The sequence below is a fragment of the Bos taurus genome, chromosome 10 (assembly GCF_002263795.3).
Source record: "Bos taurus isolate L1 Dominette 01449 registration number 42190680 breed Hereford chromosome 10, ARS-UCD2.0, whole genome shotgun sequence".
Taxonomy (NCBI): domain Eukaryota; kingdom Metazoa; phylum Chordata; class Mammalia; order Artiodactyla; family Bovidae; genus Bos; species Bos taurus.
In genome coordinates, this window is record NC_037337.1 from 4,361,787 (window position 1) to 4,388,783 (window position 26,997).

A 26,997-nucleotide genomic window follows, 5' to 3' on the forward strand; every position below is an offset into this window, starting at 1 on the left:
TGCAGTTTTGCTGACAGTCACGTAACTTTGAGTCAGATTCCCCATTTATAAACAAGAAATCTACTCTATAAGTATCTAAGATTCTTCAATTTGAGTCTAAGAGTGAGAAGTTATTTTTTCAGTATTTCCAGGTTGCCAAGTGAACTTCAGCTTTAGTAAAAAATACTGGTAACAAAGAACTTTCTTCAAAAAACTCCCATAAGAAAAACAAATCCACTGAAATCTAAAAAACATATGGGTGGTTGAATATGAACTTTAAAAGGAGACATCTGAAGTATCCTTTCATAATGCATTACTTCCCACTGTAATTTAAGTTTCTTAAACATTCTTTTTAGATGTACGAAATGTTCTAATACTGTACGCTTCTTCCCACACATGGATTAAAACTGACAACAGGCACTGGCACATTAATAAAAAGCCCTGTATGGATGGAACATACTAAGACATAATAACCACTGAAGTTACTTTAGCTACCTAAATTTAATGATAAACATTCTACTTATGATCAAAACAGAAATTATCATGGAGACCTTTGGTATTCACATAGTGTTTACAGAAAATTTCAATAGTGAGTCACTTTAGGCATTTGTGTGGAAAAGAGCTAACCTAGCTGGCTGAGACAGCTATTCTTAGAAAGACCTGCTTGCAAGGATGGTCCTTGGCTGGCATCTGGAATGCTGCTTGGTAAACAGTTCCAAGATCTAAGTTTCCCTAAATGATAAGGGTAAATTCATGAGGACTATCTGCTTTCCTTCCAGGAGGCTGGAATTCTGAATATGTGCTCAGCAGAGGATGCCTACGTAACCAGCACCCAATCAAAACTCAGGCATGGAGCTTCTAATCAACCCAATGGGATTCCCTGGGCAGGAACATCACACGCATACATTTACGTTGCTAGAAGACTGTGCTCTGAGTGACCTCTCACAAGAAGGACAGAGCATAAACAAGCCTGCCAAGAGTCCCCTGGACCCACCTGTACCTTTCCTCTCATGATCCAGATTTATGTCCTTACTACATCACTGGAAGAAATCTCAGCAATGAGTACGACTGTATGTTAACTCCAAACGTGGGGGTGGCCATGGGAACCCCAGGTGCAGGATGTGTTCTAGAAAGAGGTTTAAATCTGAATCCTTCACATTACAAATCTACAACTAAAATTCAAAAAAGCACAAGTTATAATAGAACTTTAATCTCTTCACAAATGCATCCTGCTTATTTGTCTTCTGTATCTACAGGGATTACATTGACAACATCTGTATATTTATTCTGACTCAGCATTTCACAGCGTCTGATAGAAGGTTTCAGCAATGTGTACAGTAACCAAGCACTCAAGAGCCCAGAACTTCTGACTACTGTTTATTTGCTCAAAATAGTTTCAATTAAACATGACTACTACTAAGTATATTTTTAAAACGCTCTTGAATTAAGGATCCACAATACTTCCTTTTTCTCTAAGAAATAGTGTAATAAAGAGAAGGCTTAGATGGCATTCTTCTCCATTCATAGTAATAAAATCAAAAATAAAAATGCAGCAAAAGCTAGTCTTTTAATTAACTGAATTGCTGTTTTGGAAAAATGCAGAATATACATATATTTTGAATACACCATATGCTGAAAAAAATGGTTTTTGTTTTATTTTTTTAAAGGACTAAGAGACTCACATCTAGTAACGGCAGCGGTAATAGGATCCCCTCCTGCTAAGAACTAGAAAAGCTGAGAAGTGTGTTTTAAAAAATGACAGTATGACAGTAGGTAAGAGCTCACATGGAGACAACATCCAGGAGAATAAAAAAAAATAGTTAAGTCCAAAATTTGGGGAAATTTCCCCCAATGACCTCTACTGATTGTGGAAGAGGCAGCTGAAAAACTGAGGAGAGCTTTTGATCTTGGAGGGTTAGAGGAGAATGCTAAAGTCCAGAGCCCATTAAGAAATCCCTCTACACTTCAGGGTACAGCTCTGTGGGGCTGCTCTCTAGGAGTTAAGATGAAGTGCAAAGAAACCCGTCATCACAGGAACTGAAATGGAAATTAAAATCATCTTGATATGGAATTAAAGTAATCCGGGATTGCTGGCATATGTAATCAAAAGCCAGAAGCAAATACAAATACTATTTAGATGAAGCAATTATCACACTAGGGTTCAACTTATTTATATACATATTCTTCATCTATAATGTTCGGTATCTAATAAAACATAATGGACAAAAGAGAAAATCAGGAGCCACAACACAAAAACCAAGAGAAATAAGAGCTAAGAGAAAAGCCTAACAGAGGACCTAGATAATACAGTTATCAAACACAAGACTTTGATGTAATAATTATGCTTAGAATATTCAGAAGGATTTAAAGTTTTCAGAATTAGAAAACTGGAAACTAAAAAAAAGAACCAAATGAACATTCTAAAACTGAAAAACTCAATGGGTGGCTTTAAAAGCAGACCACACACAGTTGAATAGAGAATCAGTGAACTAGAGAATAAGTCAGATGAAAATCCACAGAAAGATGCAAGAAAGTAAAAGGATGAGAAAGCAGGAGACTATAGCAGACAGAGGAAAGGATGTCAGAAGGATTAGTATACTTAAAACCAGAATTCCAGAGGGAGAAAACGGGCCCAAGGCAAGGCAAGATTTACAGAGATAAAGTCTGAGAATTTCCTGAAGCTGATCAACGATTAAGCCACAAATTTAAAAAGTTTTACAAACAAGAAGGCTAGATAAAAAAGAAACTTACACCGAGGCACACTACAGCAAAACTGAACACTAAAGTCAAAGAGAAAAATCTTAAAAGAATAGGTAGAAATGACCGGCAAAGATCTAATCAGAAACAAAAGAAGCCTTAAAGCAGTAAAGAAAATAAATGCCAACTTATTTGTGAGATATCTAAATAAATATTGACTTTAAACATTATAGCAGGGTTTGAGACGTGTATAAAGAAAAATGCTTGATAGTAATAGCATACAAGTAACAAAGGCAATGCCAAAGAATGCTCAAACCACCGCACAATTGCATTCATCTCATATAAAGCAATGCTCAAAATTCTCCAAGCCAGGCTTCAGCAATACGTGAACCATGAACTTCCTGTTGTTCAAGCTGGTTTTAGAAAAGGCAGACGAACCAGAGATCAAATTGCCAACATCCGCTGGATCATGGAAAAAGCAAGAGTTCCAGAAAAACATCTATTTCTGCTTTATTGACTATGTCAAAGCCTTTGACTGTGTGGATCACAATAAACTGTGGAAAAGTCTGAAAGAGATGGGAATACCAGACCACCTGACCTGCCTCTTATGAAATCTGTATGCAGGTCAGGAAGCAACAGTTAGAACTGGACATGGAACAACAGACTGGCTCCAAATAGGAAAAGGAGTATGTCAAGGCTGTATATTGTCACCCTGCTTATTTAACTTACATGCAGAATACATCATGAGAAACGCTCGACTGGAAGAAGCACAAGCTGGAACCAAGACTGCCGGGAGAAATATCAATAACCTCAGATACGCAGATGAAACCATCCTTATGGCAGAAAGTGAAGAGGAACTAAAAAGCCTCTTGATGAAAGTGAAAGTGGAGAGTGAAAAAGTTGGCTTAAAGCTCAACATTCAGAAAACAAAAAGATCATGGCATCCAGTCCCGGCACTTCATGGGAAATAGATGGGGAAACAGTGGAAACAGTGTCAGACTTTATTTTTGGGGGCTCTGAAATCACTGCAGATGGTGACTGTAGCCATGAAATTAAAAGACGCTTACTCCTTGGAAGCAAAGGTATGACCAACCTAGAGAGCATATTCAAAAGCAGAGACATTACTTTGCCAACAAAGGTCCATCTAGTCAAGGCTATGGTTTTTCCCATGGTCATGTATGGATGTGAGAGTTGGACTGTGAAGAAAACTGAGCGCCAAAGAATTGATGCTTTTGAAGTGTGGTGTTGGAGAAGACTCTTCAGAGTCCCCTGGACTGCAAGGAGATCCAACCAGTACATTCTGAAGATCAGCCCTGGGATTTCTTTGGTAGGAATGATACTAAAGCTGAAACTCCAGTACTTTGGCCACCTCATGCGAAGAGCTGACTCACTGGAAAGGACTCTGATGCTGGGAGGGATTGGGGGCAGGAGGAGAAGGGGACGACAGAGGATGAGATGGCTGGATGGCATCACTGACTCGATGGACATGAGTCTGAGTAAAACTCCGGGAGTTGGTGATGGATAGGGAGGCCTGGCATGCTGCGATTCATGGGGTCGCAAAGAGTTGGGCACAACTGAGCGACTGAACTGAACTGAACTGAATGATGGTAACGAGTTAAAGTATTCTAAGATTTCTGCATTGCTTAGAAAAAGGTAAAATTAGTAATTTATGTTAGCCTTTAAAAAGTCAAAGTAGTACTATCTAGAAGAACCACTAAAATAATAGAGGGTATACATGCAGATAATTACTACATATCCTACAATACAGAAAAAAAAAAAAAAAATGAAAACTAATCCAAATGACAGAAACAAAGACTACAAAATAGCTGGAAAAATAAAAATTAGTAAGTAGCTAGGAGATTAAAACCCAAATACGTTAAGTAGTTATATTAAATACAACAAATTAAATGTGCCATTAAAATACAAAAACTATCAGATTAAAATACAAACACATAAAACTCAACTACATGCTGCTTCCATGAGAAATACCTTAAATGTAAGAACAGAAAAAGACTGATGTAAAATGATGAAAAAATATATATATACTCTTATGCAAAAACTAACCATAAGAAAGCTATCTGATAGTAAAATATCAGATTAAGTAGACTGTAAAACAAAATGCATGTTTAGAGATAAAGAAACATTTTATAATAAAATTCAAAACAACATAAAGATATAATTTTAAGTTTGTTTTCAAATAAAAACACAACAAAATAAAGCAAAAATCAACAGAACTACAAAGAAAATCAGATAAATCCACTCACAATACATTTCAACACATCTTTCTCAATATAGAAGACCAAAATAAGTAATGATACAGAAAATTAAATGAACACGATCAGTTCAGTTCAGTCGCTCAGTCGTGTCCAACTCTTTAAGACCCCATGAACTGCAGTACGCCAGGCCTCCCTGTCCATCACCAATTCCCAGAGTTCACTCAGACTCATGTCCATTGAGTTGGTGATGCCATCTGTCATCCCCTTCTCCTCCCGCCTTCAATCTTTCCCAGCATCAGGGTCTTTTCCAATGAGTCAGTTGTTTGCGTCAGGTGGCCAGAGTACTGGAGTTTCAGCTTCAGCATCAGTCCTTCCAATGAATATTCAGAACCGATTTCCTTTAGGATGGACTGGTTGGATCTCCTTACAGTCCAAGGGACTCTCAGGACTCTTCTCCAACACCACAGTTCAAAAGCATCAATTCTTCGGCATTCAGCTTTCTTTATAGTCCAACTCTCACATCCATACATGACCACAGGAAAAACCATAGCTTTGCCTAGGCGGGCCTTTGTTGGCCAAGTAATGTCTCTGCTTTTTAATATACTGTCTAGGTTGGTCATAACTTTTCTTCCAAGGAGCAAGCATCTTTTAATTTCATGGCTGCAGTCACCATCTGCAGTGATTTCGGAGCCCAAAAAAATAAAGTCTGACACTGTTTCCCCATCTATTTCCCATGAAGTGATGGGACTGGATGCCATGATCTTAAGTTTTCTGAATGTTGAGCTTTACGCCAACTTTTTCACTCTCCTCTTTCACTTTCATCAAGAGGCTCTTTAGTTCCTCTTCACTTTCTGCCATAAGGGTGGTGTCATCTGCATATGTGAGGTTATTGATATTTCTCCCAGCAATCTTGATGCCAGCTTGTGCTTCATCCAGTCCGGTATTTCTCATGATGTACTCTGCTTGTAAGTTAAATAAGCAGGGTGACAATATACTACTGTTATATACTCCTTTCCTGATTTGAAACCAGTCTGTTGTTCCATTTCCAATTCTAACTGTTGCTTCCTGACCTGCATACAGATTTCTCAGGAGACAGGAAAGGTGGCCTGGTATTCCCATCTCTTTAAGAATTTTCCATAATTTGTTGTGATCCATACAGTCAAAGGCTTTGGCATAGTCAATAAAGCAGAAGTAGATGTTTTTCTGGAACTCTCTTGCTTTTTCGATGATTCAGCAGATGTTGGCAATTTGATTTCTGGTTCCTCTGCCTTTTCTAAATCCAGCTTGAACATCTGGAAGTTCATAGTTCACATACTGTTGAAGCCTGGCTTGGAGAATTTTGAGCATTACTTTACTAGTGTGTGAGATGAGTGCAATTGTGCAGTAGTTTGAGCATTCTTTGGCATTGCCTTTCTTTGCGATTGGAACAAAACCTGACCTTTTCCAGTCCTGTGGCCACTGCTGAGTTTTCCACATTCGCTGGCATATTGAGGGCAGCACTTTCACAGCATCATCTTTTAGGATCTGAAACAGCTCAATTGGAATTCCATCACCTCCACTAGCTTTGTTTGTAGTAATACTTCCTAAGGCACATTTGACTTTGCATAATGAACACTATAGAGTTTCATTTTTTTTGCAAAGGATACTTGGAGCATATATAAATATTGACCGCATTCTAGGCCATAAAATGAGACTCACATAAACGTCTAGGGACTGAAACCACTGAATATATTCTAAGTTCACAATACAAGTTAGATTAAAAACAAATGGGAGTTCCCTGGTGGTCCAGTGGTTAAGAATCCACCTGCCAATGCAGGGGGACACAGGTTCAACCCCTGGTCCAGGAAGATCCCACATGCCACGAGGCAACTAAGTCTGTGCACCGCAGCTACTGAGCCTTCACTTTAGAGCCTGGGAGCTGCAACAGAAGAAGCTGATGCAGTGAGAAGCCCCTGCCCTAGAGTGCCTCAACTAGAGAAAGCCTGTGTACAGCAACAAAGACCCAGCACAGCTGGAAAAAAAAAACACCCTAGAAAAATCTCCACATCCTTGAAATTTAAAAATATACTTCTAAATAGCACATGGGTCAAAGGAGGAATCCCAAAGGATAGCAGAAAATATTTTTAACTGGATGACATAAAAACATTAAATAAAAAATCTTATGGGATATGTCTAAAAGTATGCTTAAATGTACATTAGAAAAGAAAGGATGTTTGAAAAACAGCTAAGTTTCCATCTCATGAAGTTATACAGAAAAAGGTAAAGTAAGCCTAGAGAAACTAGAAGTGAATAATAAAAAGCAGATATAAATGAAGAAAAAAGGTACCAGTATTAACCACTGTATTAACCACTGCCCTCTTGTACGGAGAAGGCGATGGCACCCCACTCCAGTTCTCTCGCCTGGAAAATCCCATGGACGGAGGAGCCTGGTAGGCTGCAGTCCATGGGGTCTCGAAGAGTCGGACACGACTGAGCGACTTCACTTTCACTTTTCACTTTCATGCATTGGAGAAGGAAACGGCAACCCCTCCAGTGTTCTTGCCTGGTGGGCTGCCATCTATGGGGTCGCACAGAGTCGGACACGACTGAAGCGACTTAGCAGCAGCAGCAGCCCTCTTGTAATCTTATATTAGTAACTATGCAAAGTAGAGAAGATAAACTTGTTCTACAAATAGAAACCAGAGGAATTAGTATGAAAATCAAAATCCATGCCTCCCATTTGCCATTTCAATGTACTGCACATATCTAAGGTGGTATTTTAAATGATAGTCATACTATACTCCTGTGAATAAGTTATTTCTAATAAAATCAAACCTCGTAACAAAACGTCTACCAATCACATTACTTTCCAATTCAAAAGCTTTTATGCTTCCTCTGAGGAAACAGCTGAAAATCTTTAAGATTTCAAAATTCTACAGCACTGATTCTCAAATCATTATCTGTGAGAGGGTGAGAAAGCAACAAAGCAGACATCTACAGTTTCAGAAGGCATGTTATGTGAAGTTAAGTTTAATCTTGGTAGTGGAAACACACATAAGAAGAAACACTACAGGAAATAGATTTTTGAAAAGAGAAATATTTCCCTACCCAACTTCTCCAGCTTCACTTCTCGTTACCTCCAATATGAACGCTGCTCTGTGTATCTAGCCCAGGAGCCACAGACTTGATCTGTAAAGGACTAGATGGTCCAACTCAAGGTTTTGCAGGCCATACGGTCTTTGTTGTAATCACTCAACTCTACCATATAACAAAAAGTATCCACAGGCAATTGGTTAAATTAACAGAATGGCTGTTATCCAACAAAACTTTATTTATGGAAGCTAAAATACAGGTTTTGTGTCCTGAAATATTATTCATTTTTTTCAACCACTAAAAAATACAAAAACCCTATCTTAGCTTTCAAGCAATACAAAAGCAGGGGGTGGGCAGAATTTGTTTTTTTTTTTTTTGGGGGGGTGGGCAGAATTTGACCTCTGGGACACAGTTTACCAACACCCACTCTGACCCAAAAGACATTATCAATACCTGCTATACCCAAGACAGAGAAGCTGCTTAGCCTTCCAATCCCTCTATCCTGCGTTACCTCTTCCAGCCCCACAAACAGCCCTGCTTATCTCCACCTCCGTGCCTCTTAATTTTCCTATAATATACTCCTCCTTCTTTACTTTTTTAACTTTTCTGCCATGTTTCAACAGATTTTAGCTGCTCAAAGAGGTTTTCTTGGTTATACTAATTTATCATTTTGAGACTGTCTGGTGAATGAATGTTTCACTCATCCTGATAAGTACTCATATAATACCTTGTGTAATACATTACATAGTATGCTGCTGCTGTTGTTTAGGCACTAAGTCGTGTTCAACTCTTTGTGACCCCATGGACTGTAGCCCCCCAGGCTCCTCTGTCCCTGGGATTTCCCAGGCCAAGAATACTGGTCTGGGATGACACTTCCTTCTCCAGAGGACCTTCCCAATCCAAGGATCAAGCTCACATCTCCTGCGTTGGCAGGTGGATTCTTTGCCACTGAGCCACTGGAGAAGCCCACATAATATGTTGTTGTTGTTGTAGTAGTTGTTCAGTTGTGTTCGACTTTGCAACAATATAAGTTTGTAGCCTGTCGGGCTCCTCTGTCCATCGAATTCTCCAGGCAAGAATACTGGAATGGGTAGGCATTCCCTTCTCCAGGGGATCTTCCTGACCCGGGGATGGAACCCAAGTCTCCCATATTGAAAGCAGATTGTTTATTTTCTGGGCCACAAGGGAAGTAACATATGTTCTGGCCTCACAAATAGGTTTTCTGACCTAAACGGCCTATTCCTAAAGTACACAGAGCCTGTATTTCCTTTGCATCCCAGATAGCAGTTAGCACAATATCAAAGCTAAGGTAGATTCTTAAATTTTTAACACCAGATATCACAAAACATTATTTCAAATAAGGACAAAATAACTTTAAAAAGTAAAATCTTAGCAGGAGGATATAGTCTTTATTCTAACAAGTATATAACCACCATACTTTCATGCCCCTGCCCTAGGAGCCCTAAAAAAATCTTCAAAGTATAGCCTAGTTCTTTACTTACAAGTTTAGACAATAGGTAAAAAAAAAAATCCCACCAAAATCCAAAACAAAAGCCTAGTTTTATTTATTCATTTCTGGCTTCACTGGGTCTTCGTTGCTTTGCACGGCCTTTCTCTAGTTGCCACAAACAGGGGCCGCTCTTTGCTGCAGCATGCGGGCTTCTGCCCGCCACTGCTTCTCCCATTGCAGAGGACCGGCTTTCGGGAGCTGTGGCACGCAGGCAGGGCAGCTGCCGCGCGCGGGCTCTGGAGCAGATTCAGAAGTTGGGGTCCACAGAGTTAACTGCTCTGCCTGTGAAACCTTCCTGGACCAGGGACTGAACCCATGTCCCCTGCACTGGCAGGCAGATTCTTATCCAACGTGCCACCAGGGAAGTCCGAAAAGCATAATTTTAAAGCAACTATGTCATGTCTCCAAGTCTTTTTACATAGTATATTTTTCTAAAGTTGTAATCAGAAAATATACAACTGTTTCCTGCTTTTCACCTACATGTGAGTCATTCTGTCATGTTCCATGTACATAGTCTACATGAACTACACAGATACTATCAATTTACATAAACACTTTGCTGATGGACATTTGCACTGCTTCAGAATTTTCACTATAAGACTAATGCCTAAAAAAATGTAAGGACAGATAAGGGACCAGTGATTGCCAGAGGGTGGGCGCTGAGAGAATGCAAAGGGGCAATACAGGAGTTTTTCATTCCATCTATATTTCATTCCATCTATATTAAATTACTGCTTATGTTCATCAAAACTTAGAGAACTATATACTAAATAGGATGGATTTTATTGTACATGAAGTGTACTTCAATAAACAAATGACATAAAAATTAATCCCTACCTTAGAACCAGAAATGTGTGACAGCTTAAGAGACATCTTTAATTCACTTCCAAAGGAGTCATAAAATCTTTCAAAAGATTCTTTTGAATCTTTATAATTCAAAAGAATTATAAATTCCTTTAAAAGAATGCTTCTACGGTATTCCTTCTAGCACTGGAAATTAACTGTAATTATATTACCTCTATACCTGGGTATCATGGCATCTGGTCCCATCACTTCATGGGAAATAGATGGGGAAACAGTGGAAACAGTGTCAGACTTTATTTTTGGGGGCTCCAAAATCACTGCAGATGGTGACTGAAGCCATGAAATTAAAAGACGCTTACTCCTGGGAAGGAAAGTTATGACCAACCTAGACAGCACATTAAAAAGCAGAGACATTACTTTGTCAACAAAGGTCTGTCTAGTCAAGGCTATGGTTTTTCCAGTGGTCACATATGGATGTGAGAGTTGAACTATAAAGAAAGCTGAGCGTAGAAGAATTGATGCTTTTGAACTGTGGTGTTGGAAAAGACTCTTGAGAGTCCCTTGGACTGCAAGGAGATCCAGTCCATCCTAAAGGAGATCAGTCCTGGGTGTTCATTGGAAGGACTGATGCTGAAGCTGAAACTCCAGTACTTTGGCCACCTCATGCAAAGAGCTGACTCATTGGAAAAGACCCTGATGCTGGGGCAGAAGAAGGGGATGACAGAGGATGAGATGGCTGGATGGCATGACTGACTCGATGGACATGAGTCTTAGTAAACTCTGGGAGTTGGTGATGGACAGGGAGGCCTGGCATGCTGAGATTCATGGGGTTGCAAAGAGTCGGACACTGAGTGACTGAACTGAACTGATACCTGGGTATCCAGAACATTTTCCCATGTCTGTTCACAAACTTTATTTTCTTTCAGGACATGTATATTTATGTTCCCATTTCTGGGGTAAGTCTGATTTTCAACATGTAAGTACTTTATAAAATGATATATGTATATAATAGTCTGTTATATTTACTGCATATATTTTCCTTTGTTCTTTCATTCAAGAATTAGATACACTATAAATGCAAGGTCCTGTGAAAAAATATAACAAGCTGATTTAAAAATCAAGTTACCATGGCCTTGTGAGTAGTTTGTGTTAAACTATATATGCCAAAGATCAGTAAGATCACATCTAACTCTTGCTAGGTAACTTCACTGATTTAAACTTTTAATGCATAATATTATTGCATTACTGAAGATTACAGAAGGTACTACTGAAGATTCAACTCAGGCATTTTCCCTGGGTTATGTGCCTCTTAGAATCCACCTATCAATGCAGGGGACATGGGTTGGATCCCTGGTCTGCAAACTAAGATCCCTCATGACACGCTGCAGGGCAACTAAGCCCATGAGCCACGACTACCGAGCCTGTGCGCCACAACTTGGGAGGAGCCTCCACCTGCCACAGCCAGAGAAAGTTCGTGGGCAGCAATGAGACCCAGCACAGTCAGAAGTTAACTAGTTAAAAATACCTATCTTCTCTAAAAAGTGAAATAAAGGGTATTTAGCATTAAAATTTAATGAATTTACCTTCAGCTAAAGAAAAAAGATTAAGAGCAGCTGACCCTTGAATAACTCGGGGATTAGGGACACCGACACTCCATGCAGTGGAAAATTCAAGTGTAGACAACTTACAGTCAGCCCTTGGTATCCATGGTTCCTCATCCTCAGTGTGTATTATAATTATTGAAAACAATTAATATATGGATGGGCCCCTGCAGTTCAAACCCATGTTGTTCAAGGGTCACCAGTACCTTATTATACAATTCTCAATGCCTGATTAATAAAAAATAAATTTCTGGAGAAAAAAATAAAATTTCTGGTACTGAATTTATAATGGCAAATTTTTTATGATTTCTCAAAAGATGTGTCTATTATATGGACATTTCTATAAAATCAAACTGATGATACATTAAGTGTTAAAAATTATTTCCAAAGAAAGTTAAAATAGTAACCATCCAAATACACTAGCTTTCAACTATATAGTAACACAGAGACAGTGCTTTAAAACCATGAAGGAAGAAAACACAGCCATGTTCATTGGGCTACTTTGGAGATGGCTACTATGGGAAGGAGATTGTGGGAAGTGCTCACACATTAAAGTATGATGGTATTCCTCAAAAAGACTTGTGTGAAGTGCCAATCCTAAATGCTGGTAACTTTAAAGAGACTTGTAAATTTTTGATAGCAGGCTCAAAAGAGATAGGAATTTATGCTCAATTGTGAAAGGTACCTAACGGTGGAGTCAAGATTTTTCTAAAGTTAATAATCCAAAAACATATTAGTATTCTGAGTAAGGATTAGTCTGTGCCCGAAGAGTTCCCTTGCTCCAAACCAGATGTTCAGGGAATGACTAAACAATAAATAAGTGGTGTCACCAACCATCAACCATAATTAAATTATACAAGAACTTCAATACAGCATTATAAATATCTCAATTTGGGTAAAACTACTTAAGATTCACTAGGATCAGAACTGCCAGTTTTCAAAGTACTCCCAAGTAGCAAACAGAATTTATCTTTTTAATGAATTGAAAAGTCTTCATAAAAGCTGTAAAATATTTAACAAATGCAAAATGTCCATTATAATTTAAACTGCTTTTTCTAACAATATCAATTCAACAGATTCTGCTTTTCTTAAAAGTCTTCACAGAGTTCAAACTTTGTGTATGTTTTTTGTATAAGTCAAATAATGTTGTGTTTCTCAAACTTTAAAGTAAAAAACACCAGAGATCACACCAAAATAAAGATTCTGATTCAGGTGAGCCAACATGGGTCCAAGTGATGACTATACTCCTGGTCTTCGCTACTTCGAGCAGAAAAGAAATAGAAAAAGAATCTTTATTTTCTTGTTTGCTACATAGATATTTGCCATATAGCTAACATGTCCAGTAACTATATCAAGTGTTAAGAATAGAAGTTTAAAACAGACCTGTTTTATATCTTACAGAAATGAAAATTCTCCATTCCTCTTTATTCTAAATTTAAACATTATATGCCATAGCAGGAATAGGGTGGGTCTGCTAGATTATGGACCTAACAGAAGCAGAAGATGTTAAGAAGAGATGGCAAGAATACACAGAAGAACTGTACAAAAAAGTTCTTCACGACCCAGATAATCACGATGGTGTGATCACTCACCTAGAGCCAGACATCCTGGAATGTGAAATCAAGTGGGCCTTAGAAAGCATCACTATGAACAAGGCTAGTGGAGGTGATGGAATTCCAGTTGAGCTATTTCAAATCCTGAAAGATGATGCTGTGAAAGTGCTGCACTCAATATGCCAGCAAATGTGGAAAACTCAGCAGTGGCCACAGGACTGGAAAAGGTCAGTTTTCATTCCAATCCCAAAGAAAGGCAATGCCAAAGAATGCTCAAACCACCGCACAATTACACTCATCTCACACGCTAGTAAAGCAATGCCCAAAATTCTCCAAGCCAGGCTTCAGCAATATGTGAATCGTGAACTTCCTGATGTTCAAGCTGGTTTTAGAAAAGGCAGACGAACCAGAGATCAAATTGCCAACATCTGCTGGATCATGGAAAAAGCAAGAGAGTTCCAGAAAAACACCTATTTCTGCTTTATTGACTATGTCAAAGCCTTTGACTGTGTGGATCACAATAAACTGTGGAAAATTCTGAAAGAGATGGGAATACCAGACCACCTGATCTGCCTCTTGAGAAATTTGTTATGCAGGTCAGGAAGCAACAGTTAGAACTGGACATGGAACAACAGACTGGTTCCAAATAGGAAAAAGAGTATGTCAAGGCTGTATATTGTCACCCTGCTTATTTAACTTATATGCAGAGTACATCATGAGAAACGCTGGACTGGAAGAAACACAAGCTGCAATTAAGATTGCCAGGAGAAATATCAATAACCTCAGATATGCAGATGACACCACCACCCTTATGGCAGAAAGTGAAGAGGAACTAAAAAGCCTCCTGATGAAAGTGAAAGTGGAGAGTGAAAAGGTTAGCTTAAAGCTTAATATTCAGAAAACAAAGATCATGGCATCCGGTCCCATCACTTCATGGGAAATAGATGGGGAAACAGTGGAAACAGTGTCAGACTTTATTTTTGGGGGCTCCAAAATCACTGCAGATGGTGACTGCAGCCATGAAATTAAAAGACGCTTACTCCTTGGAAGGAAAGTTATGACCAACCTAGAGAGCATATTCAAAAGCAGAGACGTTACTTTGCCAACAAAGGTCCGTCTAGTCAAGGCTATGGTTTTTCCTGTGGTCATGTATGGATGTGAGAGTTGGACTGTGAAGAAGGCTGAGCGCCAAAGAATCGATGCTTTTGAACTGTGGTGTTGGAGAAGACTCTTGAGAGTCGCCTGGACTGCAAGGAGATCCAACCAGTCCATTCTGAAGGAGATCAGCCCTGGGATTTCTTTGGAAGGAATGATGCTAAAGCTGAAACTCCAGTACTTTGGCCATCTCATGCGAAGAGCTGACTCATTGGAAAAAGACTGATGCTGGGAGGGATTGGGGGCAGGAGGAGAAGGGGACGACAGAGGATGAGATGGCTGGATGGCATCACTGACTCAATGGACGTGAGTCTGGGTGAACTGCGGGAGTTGGTGAGGGACAGGGAGACCTGGCATGCTGTGACTCATGGGGTCGCAAAGAGTCAGGCACGACTGAGCAACTGAACTGAACTGAACTAGATTATAGTTTGATCCACAGAAAGCTTTTATCCATGTAGTAAAAGGTATCAGTAAACCCTGCAGACTATTTTTAACAATAAGTCAAATTGAAGTGATCCAAAGTCAGATTTTAAAAAAAATTAATTTGTAAAAGAAAATCCAAATTGCTCTAGACAATACCATCAAAAGAGTGAAAATCCACAGGACAGGAGAAGGTATTTGTAAATCATATATCTGGTAAAGACTTGTACTCAGAATATATAAATTGCTCTTCAGTTGCTCAGTCGTGTTCGACTCTTTGCAACCCCATGGACTGCAGCGTGCCAGGCTTCCCTGTCCATCACCAACTCCCCGAGCTTACTCAAACTCATGTCCATCAAGTTGGTGATGCCAACTCCAGTTAATGATGCCAATTCACGTCCATCTAGTCGGTGATGTTACAACTCCAACAAAAGTTGTAAGTTACTCTTACAACTCAGTAATAAAAAGATAAATTACCCAATTTTAAAACATGCAAAGGATAAGAAGACATTTCTCTAAAGAAGATATACAAATGACCAATAAGCACATGAGAAGATGCCCAACATCATTAACCACTGGAGAAAAAGAAATCAAAACCGCAATGAGACACCATTTCAGAGCCACTAAAAAAACTATGTTAAAAAAGAAAGGGGACTTCCCTGGTGGTCCAGTGGTTAATAATCTGCCTGCCAACGCAGGGGACAGGGGTTCAATCCCTGCTTCAGGAAGACTCCACATGCAGCAGAGCAACTAATCTCATGAACTGCAACTGCTGAAGCCCGTGCACCCTAGAGCCCGAGCTCCGCAGTGAGAGAAGCTGCTGCAATGAAAAGGCCTCGAGCTGCAACTGCAGGGCAGCTCCTACTTGCCAAGACTAAGCAAGCTCATGAGCGACAACAAAGGCCCAGCGCAACCAAAAATAAATAGAAACTTAGTTTTTAAAAAAGAGTAATAGCATGTTTGTAAAGGTGTGGAAAAACTAGAACCCTTCTTCAATGTTGATAGGAATGCAGCAACTTTGAAAGACCCAGTTTGGCAGTTCCTTAAAAAAATAGTTACCGTATGACCCCAAAATCCTATTCCAACATATATGCCTGAGGGAAATGAAAAATATATATCCACATAAGAATTCGTGCACAAATATTCATAGCAGCATTATTGATAATAGCCAACAAGCAGAAACAACCCCAATGCCCATTAAGTGATGAAAGGATAAATGCAGTGTATGTATAGACTGGATTATTCAGCAATAAAAAGCACTGATGCTGCAAAATGGATGTCTTGAAAACACTATGCTAAGTGAAAGTTGCAAAAGACTACATAGTATGATTCCACTCATCAGAAATGTGCAGAGCAGGCAAATTTACAAAGACAGAAATATGAGTGGTCGCCTAAGATGAGTGCACCTGGGGTTGAAGATGGAGTGAAGAGGAGAATGGGAGTGATTATTAATGGGAAAGGGGTCTTGGGGGGAGGGGGGGATGAGAGACTAATTTTGGTGATGGCTGCACAAATCTACGACCATACTAAAAATCAGTGCGCCCTTTAAATGGGTGAACAGTATGTGAGTTATGTGTCAAAGCTGTTTTAAAACCACAGTGTGTTTTTAGTAAAGTATAAATTTTGACTGATAAAAGCAGCAATTAAAAGGTCTTTCACTGTAATAGATTCATCTGGAAATGCACAAAAACAGTTCTCATTCCTCCTCTTTAGCCTACTGTGCTTGGCATCCATTTTTCAACCCTGCAGCTGGGGCTAAGCTGAGTCTTTAAGAGAGGTCTACCTATGAAGACTAGGAGAGGGGTGTGTAGTTCAACTGCATAAAAATACTGATTTCAAGCATTTTATTCCTGTATTTATTCCTGGTATTAGCTATTTATGCCAACAGCTAATTGGTAAGGAGACATGAATTTGATCCCTGGTTTGGGAAGATCCCCTGGAGAGGAAAATGGCAACCCACTTCAGTATTCTTGCCTGGGAAATTCCATGGACAGAAGAGCCTGGAGGGCTACATTTCATGGGGTCACAAAAGAGTCAGATATGACTTAGCAACTAATCAACAACAGCACCATGTGTTAAGGGAGCAGGTGGGGAGGGTAGAGAGGAACCCTTTAGGATATTAAAGGAGCAGAGCGCCCAGCCTAATCTCCAGGGACAGAGGAATGCAATGGATAGTTTCCTATAGCCCCAGTCAACTGACACGCCATCTACAGCTCAGCTTCCCCAACCAGGATGCCATGTCTCCCTGAGGACACAGAGAAAGTGTGCCAGGGGATTCAGGAAGGAAAGGAATGAACAAGAAACGGCTTGTGGGAGTAACCTGATCTGTGATTAAAACGTTAATGAATTTGGGACTTCCCTGGTGGTCTGGTGGTTAAGACTACTTGGGTGCAATCCTTGGTCAGGGAACTAAGATCTCACATGCCGTGTGGTGTGGCCAAAAAAAAAATTAACAAATTCAACTAGTAAATATTATTATTAAATCAAAATAAACACAGAATGTTACAAGTAGAAAATTTTAAATCCTTCTGTTTTACTCTTCTCTGCTAGTAGGTGTATCCTGAGGTAACCAAGAGCTAAGCTAGAGTTCTCAAAGAGAAAGAGAATTTCAGCTTCCAACACTCTTAAGTCCTGAGTGGAGTAGAGTGAAAGTCACTTAGTCATGTCCAACTCCTTGGGACCCCATGGACTATCCAGTCCATGGAATTCTCCAGGCCCGAATAGTGGCCTGGGTAGCCTATCCCTTCTCCAGGGGATCTTCCCAACCCAGGAATCGAACTGGGGTCTCCGGCACTGCAGGCAGATTCTTTACCAACTGATCTATCAGGGCTTAAGTCCTAAAGTATGCAAATAACCTATTTACATGGCAAGTCATTATCTTTGTCCATTACCTTATTTCCAAACATTCTTAATTTACAGTGGAGATTTTCTTTTATGTATTCTTTTTGGATTTACAGTGGGTAACAAAAAAAAAAGGATCTTTAAAAAAAAAAAATCATCTTGATTGAAATACATCTATACCTAAAACTGCCTATACCGTGGGAGAGAAATAATGCCTGGGGTGTGCTTTAAACTACTGTAGATAACAAAATAAGTGGATGAAGGAAATGTATTTTTTAACACTGGCAAATGTGGATAATTGTTGAAGCATGATGGTAAGTACATAGCAGTTTAAAGTATTCTTCTCTCTACTTTCTCCACTTGCACCTAAGTCAGAAAATGTCCATAATAAACAGGCAAATAAACTGCCTGAACTAACTCTCTCTCAAATCCTTTTAAAGCTATTAAGTATTAAGGTTGGTGCAAAAATAACTGCAGTTGAACTCTGCCATTTGATACTGGAATACATTCTTAAATAAATGTGGTTATGTTATACATCATTTTAATATGCATTTCTCACTTTATGTTTTTTGCTAATGACTTATTGTGAAGTTGCTCAGTCGTGTCCAACTCTTTGCAACCCCACGGACTGCAGCCCGCCAGGCTCCTCCATCCATGAGATTTTCCAGGCAAGAATACTGGAGTGGGTTGCCATTTCCTTCTCCAGAGGATCTTCCCAACCCATGGATCGAACCTGGGTCTTTCGCTTTGTAGGCAGACGCTTTTACCGTCTGAGCCACCAGGGAAGTATTTTAGAGTTAGGGAAGTGATGTTAGAGAAAAAGCAATTTCAAGCAATCTTCTTATTTGAGTTCAATATGGGTCATAAAGCCGTGGAGACAACTCGCAACATCCAACAATGTATTTGGCCCAGGAACTGCTATTGAACGTACACTGCAGTGGTGGTTCAAGAAATTTTGCAAAGGCGACGAGAGCCTTGAGGATGAGGAGCGTAGTGACTGGCCACTAGAAGCTGACAATGACCAACTGAGAGGATCATCAAAGCCGATCCTCTTAAAACTACAGAGAAGTTACTGAAGAACTCAACGTTGGCACCTCTATGGTCTATTCGGCATTAGAAGCAAATTGGAAAGGTGAAAAAGCTCAATAAGTAGATACGTTATGAGCTGACCAAAAATCACAAATGCTGTATTTTCAAGTGTTGTCTTCTCTTAATCTATGCAACAATGAACCATTTCTCGATTAGACTGTGACATGCAGTGAAAAGTGGACTGGTGACGGCCAGACTCGTGGCTGGACCAAGAAGCTCCAAAGCACTTCCCAAATCCAAACCTGCACCCAAAAAAAGTCGTGGTCACTGTTTGCTGGCTTGCTGCCCGTCTGATCCGTACAGCTTTCTGAATCCTGGCGACACCGTTACATCTGAGAGGTATGCTCAACAAATGGAGGAGATGCACAGAACTGTGATGCCTGCAGCTGACACTGGTCAACAGAATGGGCCCAATTCTTCTCCACAACAACGCCCAACAGCACGTCACACAACCATGCTTCAAAAGTTGAACAAACTGGGCTACGAAGTTTCGCCTCATCTGTCAAATTCACCTGACCTCTCACCAACTGACTACCATGTCTTCAAGCATCTCCACAACTTTTTGCAGAAAAAATGCTTCCACAACAAGGAGGAGGCAGAAAGTGCTTTCCAAGAGTTCACTGAGTCCTGAAGCACAAATTTTTATGTTATAGGAATAAACAAACTCGTTGGCAAAAATGTGTTGACTGTAATGGTTCCTATTTTGATTAACAAGGATGTGTTTGAGCCTAGTTATAATGATTTAAAATTCATGGTCTGAAGCCAAAGTTACTTTTTCACCAACCTACTGTCTATACTTATGAGCCTACATGAGTTTCTGTTTTCTGAACGGCTCTAGAGCTCCACCTGTACCACTTATTTTTCACTCACTGTCCCAATGTCTTCATGTGTGTGTTTCTGTACTAAAATGACTAGAAAACACTAGTCCTTGCCATCAAAGAGCTCATACTCTTTCCTCTCTTAAATGCAACACATTCATTCAACAAGCTTATTGACCAAATGTCCATTGTGGTCGGGATTTCTCTTTCTAACACATGGATACAAACACCAGGTCTCTAACCTCAAAGAGCTCACAATGTAACAGAATTAGAATGTTGTAAGATAGGGTTCTCTTTAAAAAAAAAAAAAAAAACCTCAGTCATTCCTTACTAAAAACATTTACCGGCTTACCACTGCATAAAGAATAAAATCAAAGTCCTTTACCTGGAAATCAATGTCTTGTAAAGTTTAGCCCTGAGTGCCCACTGGTCCAAATACGCCTACTTTCCAATTTCTGTACCCTCCAAGCATATTTCTCAATGTGCCTTTCCTTACGTCATTCCTTAAGTCTTAAAAACTGTATCAGATTCCTTCTGCAGATCTGAACTCCAGCAATCCTTTTAAAGCCCAGTTAACTTGTCCACGAAGCCTTTCCACTTACTCTTCCAAAATTCTATAGAATGAATTTATACTATTCCTTTAACAGCGAACACATGTGATGTGCTCTATCTTTTCAAAGCCTCCACAATGTCTTGACACAATACCTTGCCGACAGAAAATGCACAGGAATTATCTGATTACCAATTTATTTAATTATCCTGGATAATTAAAAGTGATCGACCCATGCCTAAGGATAGTGTGTCCTCTGGGGCCAGTCTCCCCAGCTCCAACTCAGAGCCATTTTATAGGTCTCTAGCACTCAATCACTTTCAGCTGCTCAATTTCCAGCTGAATTAAGGACTTAAGTTTTTCATAGATCTGCAAAGTCCTACTCAGAGCCTTTTGTTTGTTTTTGGCATTTGAAAACAAACAAACAAAAAAAACCCTCAAATAAAAACAGAACAAAAAAACAAAAACAAAAAACTCAAATAAAAAAGGACCAATTAAAGTCAAAAAGTCAAAAATGACTATAACTATGAAGTACTGAGATAAATGTGGATGGCTCTAAGATGGGCTTGTCTAATCACTTCTCATTTAGGGACTCTGTTTAAATAGCAACCAACTTTCCTGTCTCAAAAATCAACTGCTGTGTTAAACTGGAGAAGCACATAAAATATCTCAGTTTTTCTCCTCTTTCTAAATGCCATGGGAACCCATTGCCCCTTCAGATAACGGGTTAGTTGGGGATAAAGTATTTCCAAAAATCTAAGACAAGAAAACACTACTGCTGCACTTACCATATTGTGGTTTAAGTATCTGCTTATGAACCTGTCTCTCCAATCCAGCCATGAGCTCCTCAAGAGCAGGGAATCAAGGACTGAATCTTGTCTTACTCATCTTTGTAAGCTGGTGGTTTCACTAAGTCAGGTCCAACTCTTGTGACCCCACGGACTGTAGCCCACCAGGCTCCTCTGTCCATGGGATTTTCCAGGTAAGAATACTGGAGTGTGTTGCCATTTTCTTCCTAACAGCCTGGCACACTCAAGGAACTCAATAAATACTCTCAATTAATGAATGAATTCCACCTTAGGTTAAAACATGTTCAAAATGCCAACAGCCTGTTAAAAAGTAATGGAAAGAGGTTAACTAATATATTCAAATGCCAACTGCCTGTTAAAAAGTAACGGAAGGTAGAAGTCACATGAATTTTACATTTTAGCAGACCAAGCATAATCTACTGGCATTTTCTTTCTTCAGAACCATTTCCAACAGCTGACATATAAAATAAAATTTCCTAAGAAATTATTCCATTTTACCCCTAGTCTTATCAGTTTTTCCCATTTTTTGGATGAGGATAAAAAATGTGGGGGGAAAAAATCCTTTCTTGATGCTCTACCAGATCCTTCTACAGTGCTCCTGCCTCAGTTTCAACTGGTTCCTGTTTTTCTATTACCCCAAACCCATAAAACTAAAAAATGAAAAAAATCTGAATAGTAGATGAGAGAGTAATTATCAAAGAATGGAAGCTTCAGGATCAGAGTGGGGGAGGTACAAATGTACTTTAATCTGCTCCCAACATTCATTAATTAAGACTCACTGCCAAATTTAAAGGCACCATACAAAAATTCAAATACTGCACACAAAGTGATATATTATATATACATATAATAATACATATGTGTTTGTTTGTATATATATGTATATAAAACTGAAGCTATATAAAACAATTTTTGGTATTAAAAAATTACATGTACCTTAAAAAAAAGTATATTAAAAAAAAAAAAAAACAACTCTAGAATTAGCCAAGAGAGAGCAGAGAGCATATACATCCTAAAGTACAAAACTGTATGATGACTGTATTTAAAGGAATAGTCTTCTTAAATACCAAAGGTAATCGAGTTAAATATTGTTCAGTTTACTAAGGAAAAATGCTCACTAAAATATGGGCTATTTACAGTACAGTTCTCCCAAATAGTATATCTTTAGAAGCATAAAAAATTTCAAAAAACAGAAGGGAGATAGTACCAGTACTCATCCCTCCACTGACATGAGTTTAAAACATGCTCCAAATTGATTTAAATACATGAGTTTACCAACAATCTGTACATCATTAGGATGATGAATAAAAAGCCGAAACAAACTAAAAATTCAACAAGCCTATCATGCAGCCATATCTTTTAACCCTTTCTCTTCTAGGTATGATTTCAAAGCATTCCCAGTACTAACATGGCCAATTAAGCAGTAATTTGTTCTTTCAAAACAATCATTCTTTAAAAGAATAGTGACTGTTGCAGAAAATAAGTCATGCTGTCCTTTGACTCAATACCTACCTCAAAGATAATCAGGAACAATGAATCTACAAGAATGTTTACAGAAACATTTCTTATAGTGAGAAGCCAGAAGCAAAGCAATGTAAAACTCCATTAGCAGAAGAGTAAGCAGCTATTGAAATTAAAGAGCTATAATTAATGCCATTAAGGATAACATTTATTAAGCTAAAAAATAGGTACACAAGAGCATATAAAATAAAATTGCATACATATATCTAAACGCAAAATTCAGTATCTTTGGGAGGATTATCTCTAAGTGCTAGAATTTTGTGAGATTTTTATACTTGGTTGGGAAAAAAATTATTAAAATCACAATGAGATTGTATCATTTTTATGACAAATCTTTTTTTAAAAGATTATACTAACTTCAGTAAATATGTCCAGTAACTTTGTAGAGACCTGTAATTTTGAGGTTTAGCTGCTCTGAGAGGCAGTCACTAACACAGTGACAAATAAGCATTCACTTTAATTCAGCAAATCCACTTATTTACAATAGAGCTGTTTTCACAGAAGTGTGCAAAGACACACATCTGTTCAAGAATATTCATAGCAGCACTGTTTATTCTGGATGTGACCTAACTGCCCATCAACCGGGACTAGATAAATTATGCACTCTCATACAATGAAATACTGTGTAGCCATGAAACAGAATGAGATAATTGTGTGTGTTGGAGTTGAATGATATCCAACATAAATTAAAAAAAGAAAAGAAAGAACAGTATATATCAAGTAACAAAGAAGGAGGAGGGAGAGATATATAAATATACTTTCATTTGCATAGACTATCTTGAGGACACACAAAGCACTCTAAATAGTGGTTGGAGGTCTAGAAATGAAAGGTAGTAAGACTTATTTTTCATAGCAAACACTACAAATCAATTTGTATTGTATGATTCTTTTTTATCATGTATGTATGCTCCTTTAAATTTTATAGTTTTTCAACATTAGACAGTGAATTACTTTCCTTTGCATAAACAAACGTGTAAGGAAAATAACATTAAGCATCAGTATTATACTATCATAGCAGTTGTTTTTAACAGTTAAAAAATATCCTAAAAAAGGATATACAACCATAAACCTGAGCTCCTCTTCTGGACAAAGATATTTACACTGTTGCTAGTCAACAAATCCACATCTGCTTAACCTAGTCCTTGTTTTGCTCTCAGCACTGTAGCAGTTTTAAAAAACCTGCCTTCCCTCTTGCTATATTTAATGAAAGGATTTTCTACTGGCCACAAAATAAGTAGGGAATAAGGAAACAGATTTTCTTCTTTTCAATGATACTAATCCTTCCAAGTCAGTATGGCCTGGTCTTCCCTGATGTAATAACAAATGAAATGCCTACCTAAGATAAACAAAAGGATGACTCACTAAATATAGTAGTTTCTACTCCAAGGGTGCTCTAAAAAAATAAAACCTAGAATAATGCATCACATCAAAGTATATTCTTAAGTAAACACAAGTCTAATAGCTCAGATCAACTGCCACTAACATGCTCTAAACTTGGGGAACCCACTCTCCAAGAATTGGAAGTCACTCCAAATAAAGAGAGAAAATGCTGCTTAACAGTGATAGAGGTCTTTTTTAGGAAGGGACACCTAATTAAAACAGGCCTGTCAATGTTGGCTTACTCAACACCACTGCTTAAAATTATGTGTCACACTTCCTGAAAATAAGTGGCAAACACTTAAAAAAATTAAAAAGAAGAAGATGAACTCACCTTTAACACTCTTCCTATTGACATCTGCGCCCTTTTCAAGTAAATACTGAGCAATCTCTTTGTGTCCTTTGTAACATGAGATCATCAAGCACGTATGCCCATGGCGGTTTGACACTTCCAAATCAGCTTTGTGTTCTACCAGGTACTTGACTATTTCCAAATGGCCATCGAAACAGGCAGCTCGAAGGGGCGTGGAATTGGTTAAAGTCGTGTTGTTGACAGACGCTCCGTGATTTAACAAAGACTGAACCACCTTCAGATGTCCTGCTGCAGAAGCGGCCCACAAAGGCGGAGCCCCCTCAATGGTTTCCCCATCAAAATTGACAGAGCCCCCTACTTCTATGGAGGCACTGCACTGCTCTAGGAGGAATTCCACCATGTCAAGATGCCCATACCTGGCGGCCATCAAGAGTGGCGTGGCCCCATTTGTTTTTTCAGAGATCAAGGAGGAAACCTCCTCTTTGGATTTGCTTGCCAACAATTTGGTGAGAAGCCGGAGTTTGCCATCTCGAGCTGCGTTAAATACTGCTGTCTTTAGATCCATTTATGTCCAGTTGAGAGGCTGTGCTTTATTTATCCTTCGAAGCAACGCTCCAGCTTAACTCTATCGACCCAGGCAAGAGTTAGAGGAACCAAAGTTCAGTGTTAACCACTGCACCCCAGAACGGATATAAAACCACGGCGAGTATGTTCTGTCTACTGCCTTCCAACATCTGACAACCAGAGCACCAAACTAGAAAAAGAAGGAAAAAAAAAGTAGCAGTTTTGAATTTTCCACAGGTAAAGGCGGAAACACTAGGTTTTCTTAATTTCTACTTCTGGGGAAGGGAGCCATACTTTAGGGAGTACTCCGCAACCCCCCGCCCCCGGCCCCGAAAAAGGTCGGAAAGGAGAATACAAAAAGATACACACAGAGACCCCAATGTTTTCGTGGGAGGCAGTCTCTTCTCTATATACCGTAAATTTAAACACGCAACCGGTTTTCTCGCCTCCTAAGCAGCCAAGCTTTGTTCTAGTTTCTGCTCTGCACACGCCCAGGGAGAGTACAACCGACAGAGGCAGGAGGCGCGGGTGCAGAAATGTTTCCCTTTCTCACATCTGCAGAGGAGAGCGGGCCAAGGGCGCGAGGCTGGAAGGCCCTGTTGTCGCCTGGATGGCTTTCCAGAAGGAACAAAAAAAAAGGTCGGACTCAACAAACTGCGGCCAGCTAACGCCAAAACCCTCACCCGAAAGGTTCTCTTCCCTTTAAAACTACTCGAGACTCAGGAAATCCGGCTGCCTTTTAGCTAACTTCATCCGCCCCGTTTTGATCCTCCCCGCCAAGGGATCCGTAAGTTCCCCAAACCACGATCGCCCCTACATAACCTTCACCTGTACCATATCCAGATACAGTCTCCCCACACCCCCAAGCTCCTCGACCGGCCGCGACCCGCTCCCGGCGCCCGCCCAGCCCGTGGCCTCCAGCCCGCCTCCCGCATTCCGCGGCTGGGGGCGCCCTCCTTCCCCTTCCCGCCCAGGCCTCCCCTCAGGCCCCTCAGGCCGCAGCCTGGGCTCCGCCGGGCCGCCGCCGCCGCCACTACCTGCCCGGGGGCTAGTCCTCTCCGCCGCTGCCGGCCGTCCCTTCAAAGTGAAACCGTTGTCCGCGCCGCCGTCCGGGCCGCCCCGCTCCGCCTGCGGCCGCCCCGCTCCGCCATGCCCCGCGCCCCACAGGAATGAATCCGGCCGCGCCGCTCGCCCCGCCCCGCCACGCCGAGCCGCCTCCCGCCCTCCTAGGCTGCACGGGTGGCAGCGGTTGCAGCGGCTGCCGCGGCGGATGGTGTAATGGGGCTGAGGGCCGGGGGCCGAACAAGCCAGAGCACGGCTTCACATCACTGACGCGGCAGCCTAGCCATTGGGCCGGGGGAAGGCGGCGGCCGCCGCGAGCAACTGCCTAGGGGCGGGGCGGGGCGGGGCGGTCCGGAAGGGGGCGTGGCCAAGTAGGCGGCGGCGGCCGGGGGTTGGCGGACCAGCCACTGAGATCTCGCGGGCTTCTCCGCGCTCCGCCTTTCTGGGTGCCAGTTTCGGGGGGCCTTCGAGTCCCAAGGCCACAACCTCCGGAGGGGTGGTAGCCGTTATACTCTTTTTTCACAGACATAAACTGTCTCAAACTAGCCTCTTCTACGGCTTATTCCTTTGGTGGGCCCTGGAATATACCGAGCTCGTTGGGAGGGTTCGAAAAAGCCAAATAAGAACAACGCAGGATACAAACTTGAGGAAGAGATTCCTTTTAGCTGGTGTCAAACTTATTTTTTAAAAATACAAACTCTTAAAAACTGTAAAGATTCAAAGAGTGATAAAACTTGAGACCAGTGTAAGTCAACATGGTCGAGTTCTTGACTTTAAGCAATCAGACCAGGAAATGAGGCTAAAAAGTTAATGTGAAAGAAAAGAATTACTACTTCGTACATCAGGAAGTAAACTTGTGGAATTCGTGACGTTAACACGTGGGATGTATTAAACTCGGTTGAGAAGTTTAAATATGTTTGGAGAATAACATCCATAATGAATCATGATGAGAAAATAGTTTTGAAAAAAAAACACAATAGTTTTCAGTCCCCTGGGGAACTTAAACTCACAGTTGCTTGGTACCACTGAGAAAAAGAGAGAATTAA

General features: G+C 40.2%; 1 protein-coding gene across 4 annotated transcripts in view; it reads right to left on the reverse strand.

The window, feature by feature from the left end:
- FEM1C (fem-1 homolog C) overlaps positions 1-26,239 on the reverse strand; it is a 29,609-nt gene extending 3,370 nt beyond the window's left edge. The window contains exons 1-2 of one of the 4 annotated variants that reach the window (XM_059890608.1): positions 25,927-26,239; positions 24,347-25,503 (exon numbers count right to left, since the gene is read on the reverse strand). In XM_059890608.1, coding sequence (XP_059746591.1) covers positions 24,347-24,890 — 544 coding nt within the window. In that variant the 5' untranslated portion in view covers positions 24,891-25,503; positions 25,927-26,239. 4 annotated transcript variants of the gene reach the window in all.
- Between the last annotated feature and the right edge of the window lie 758 nt (positions 26,240-26,997).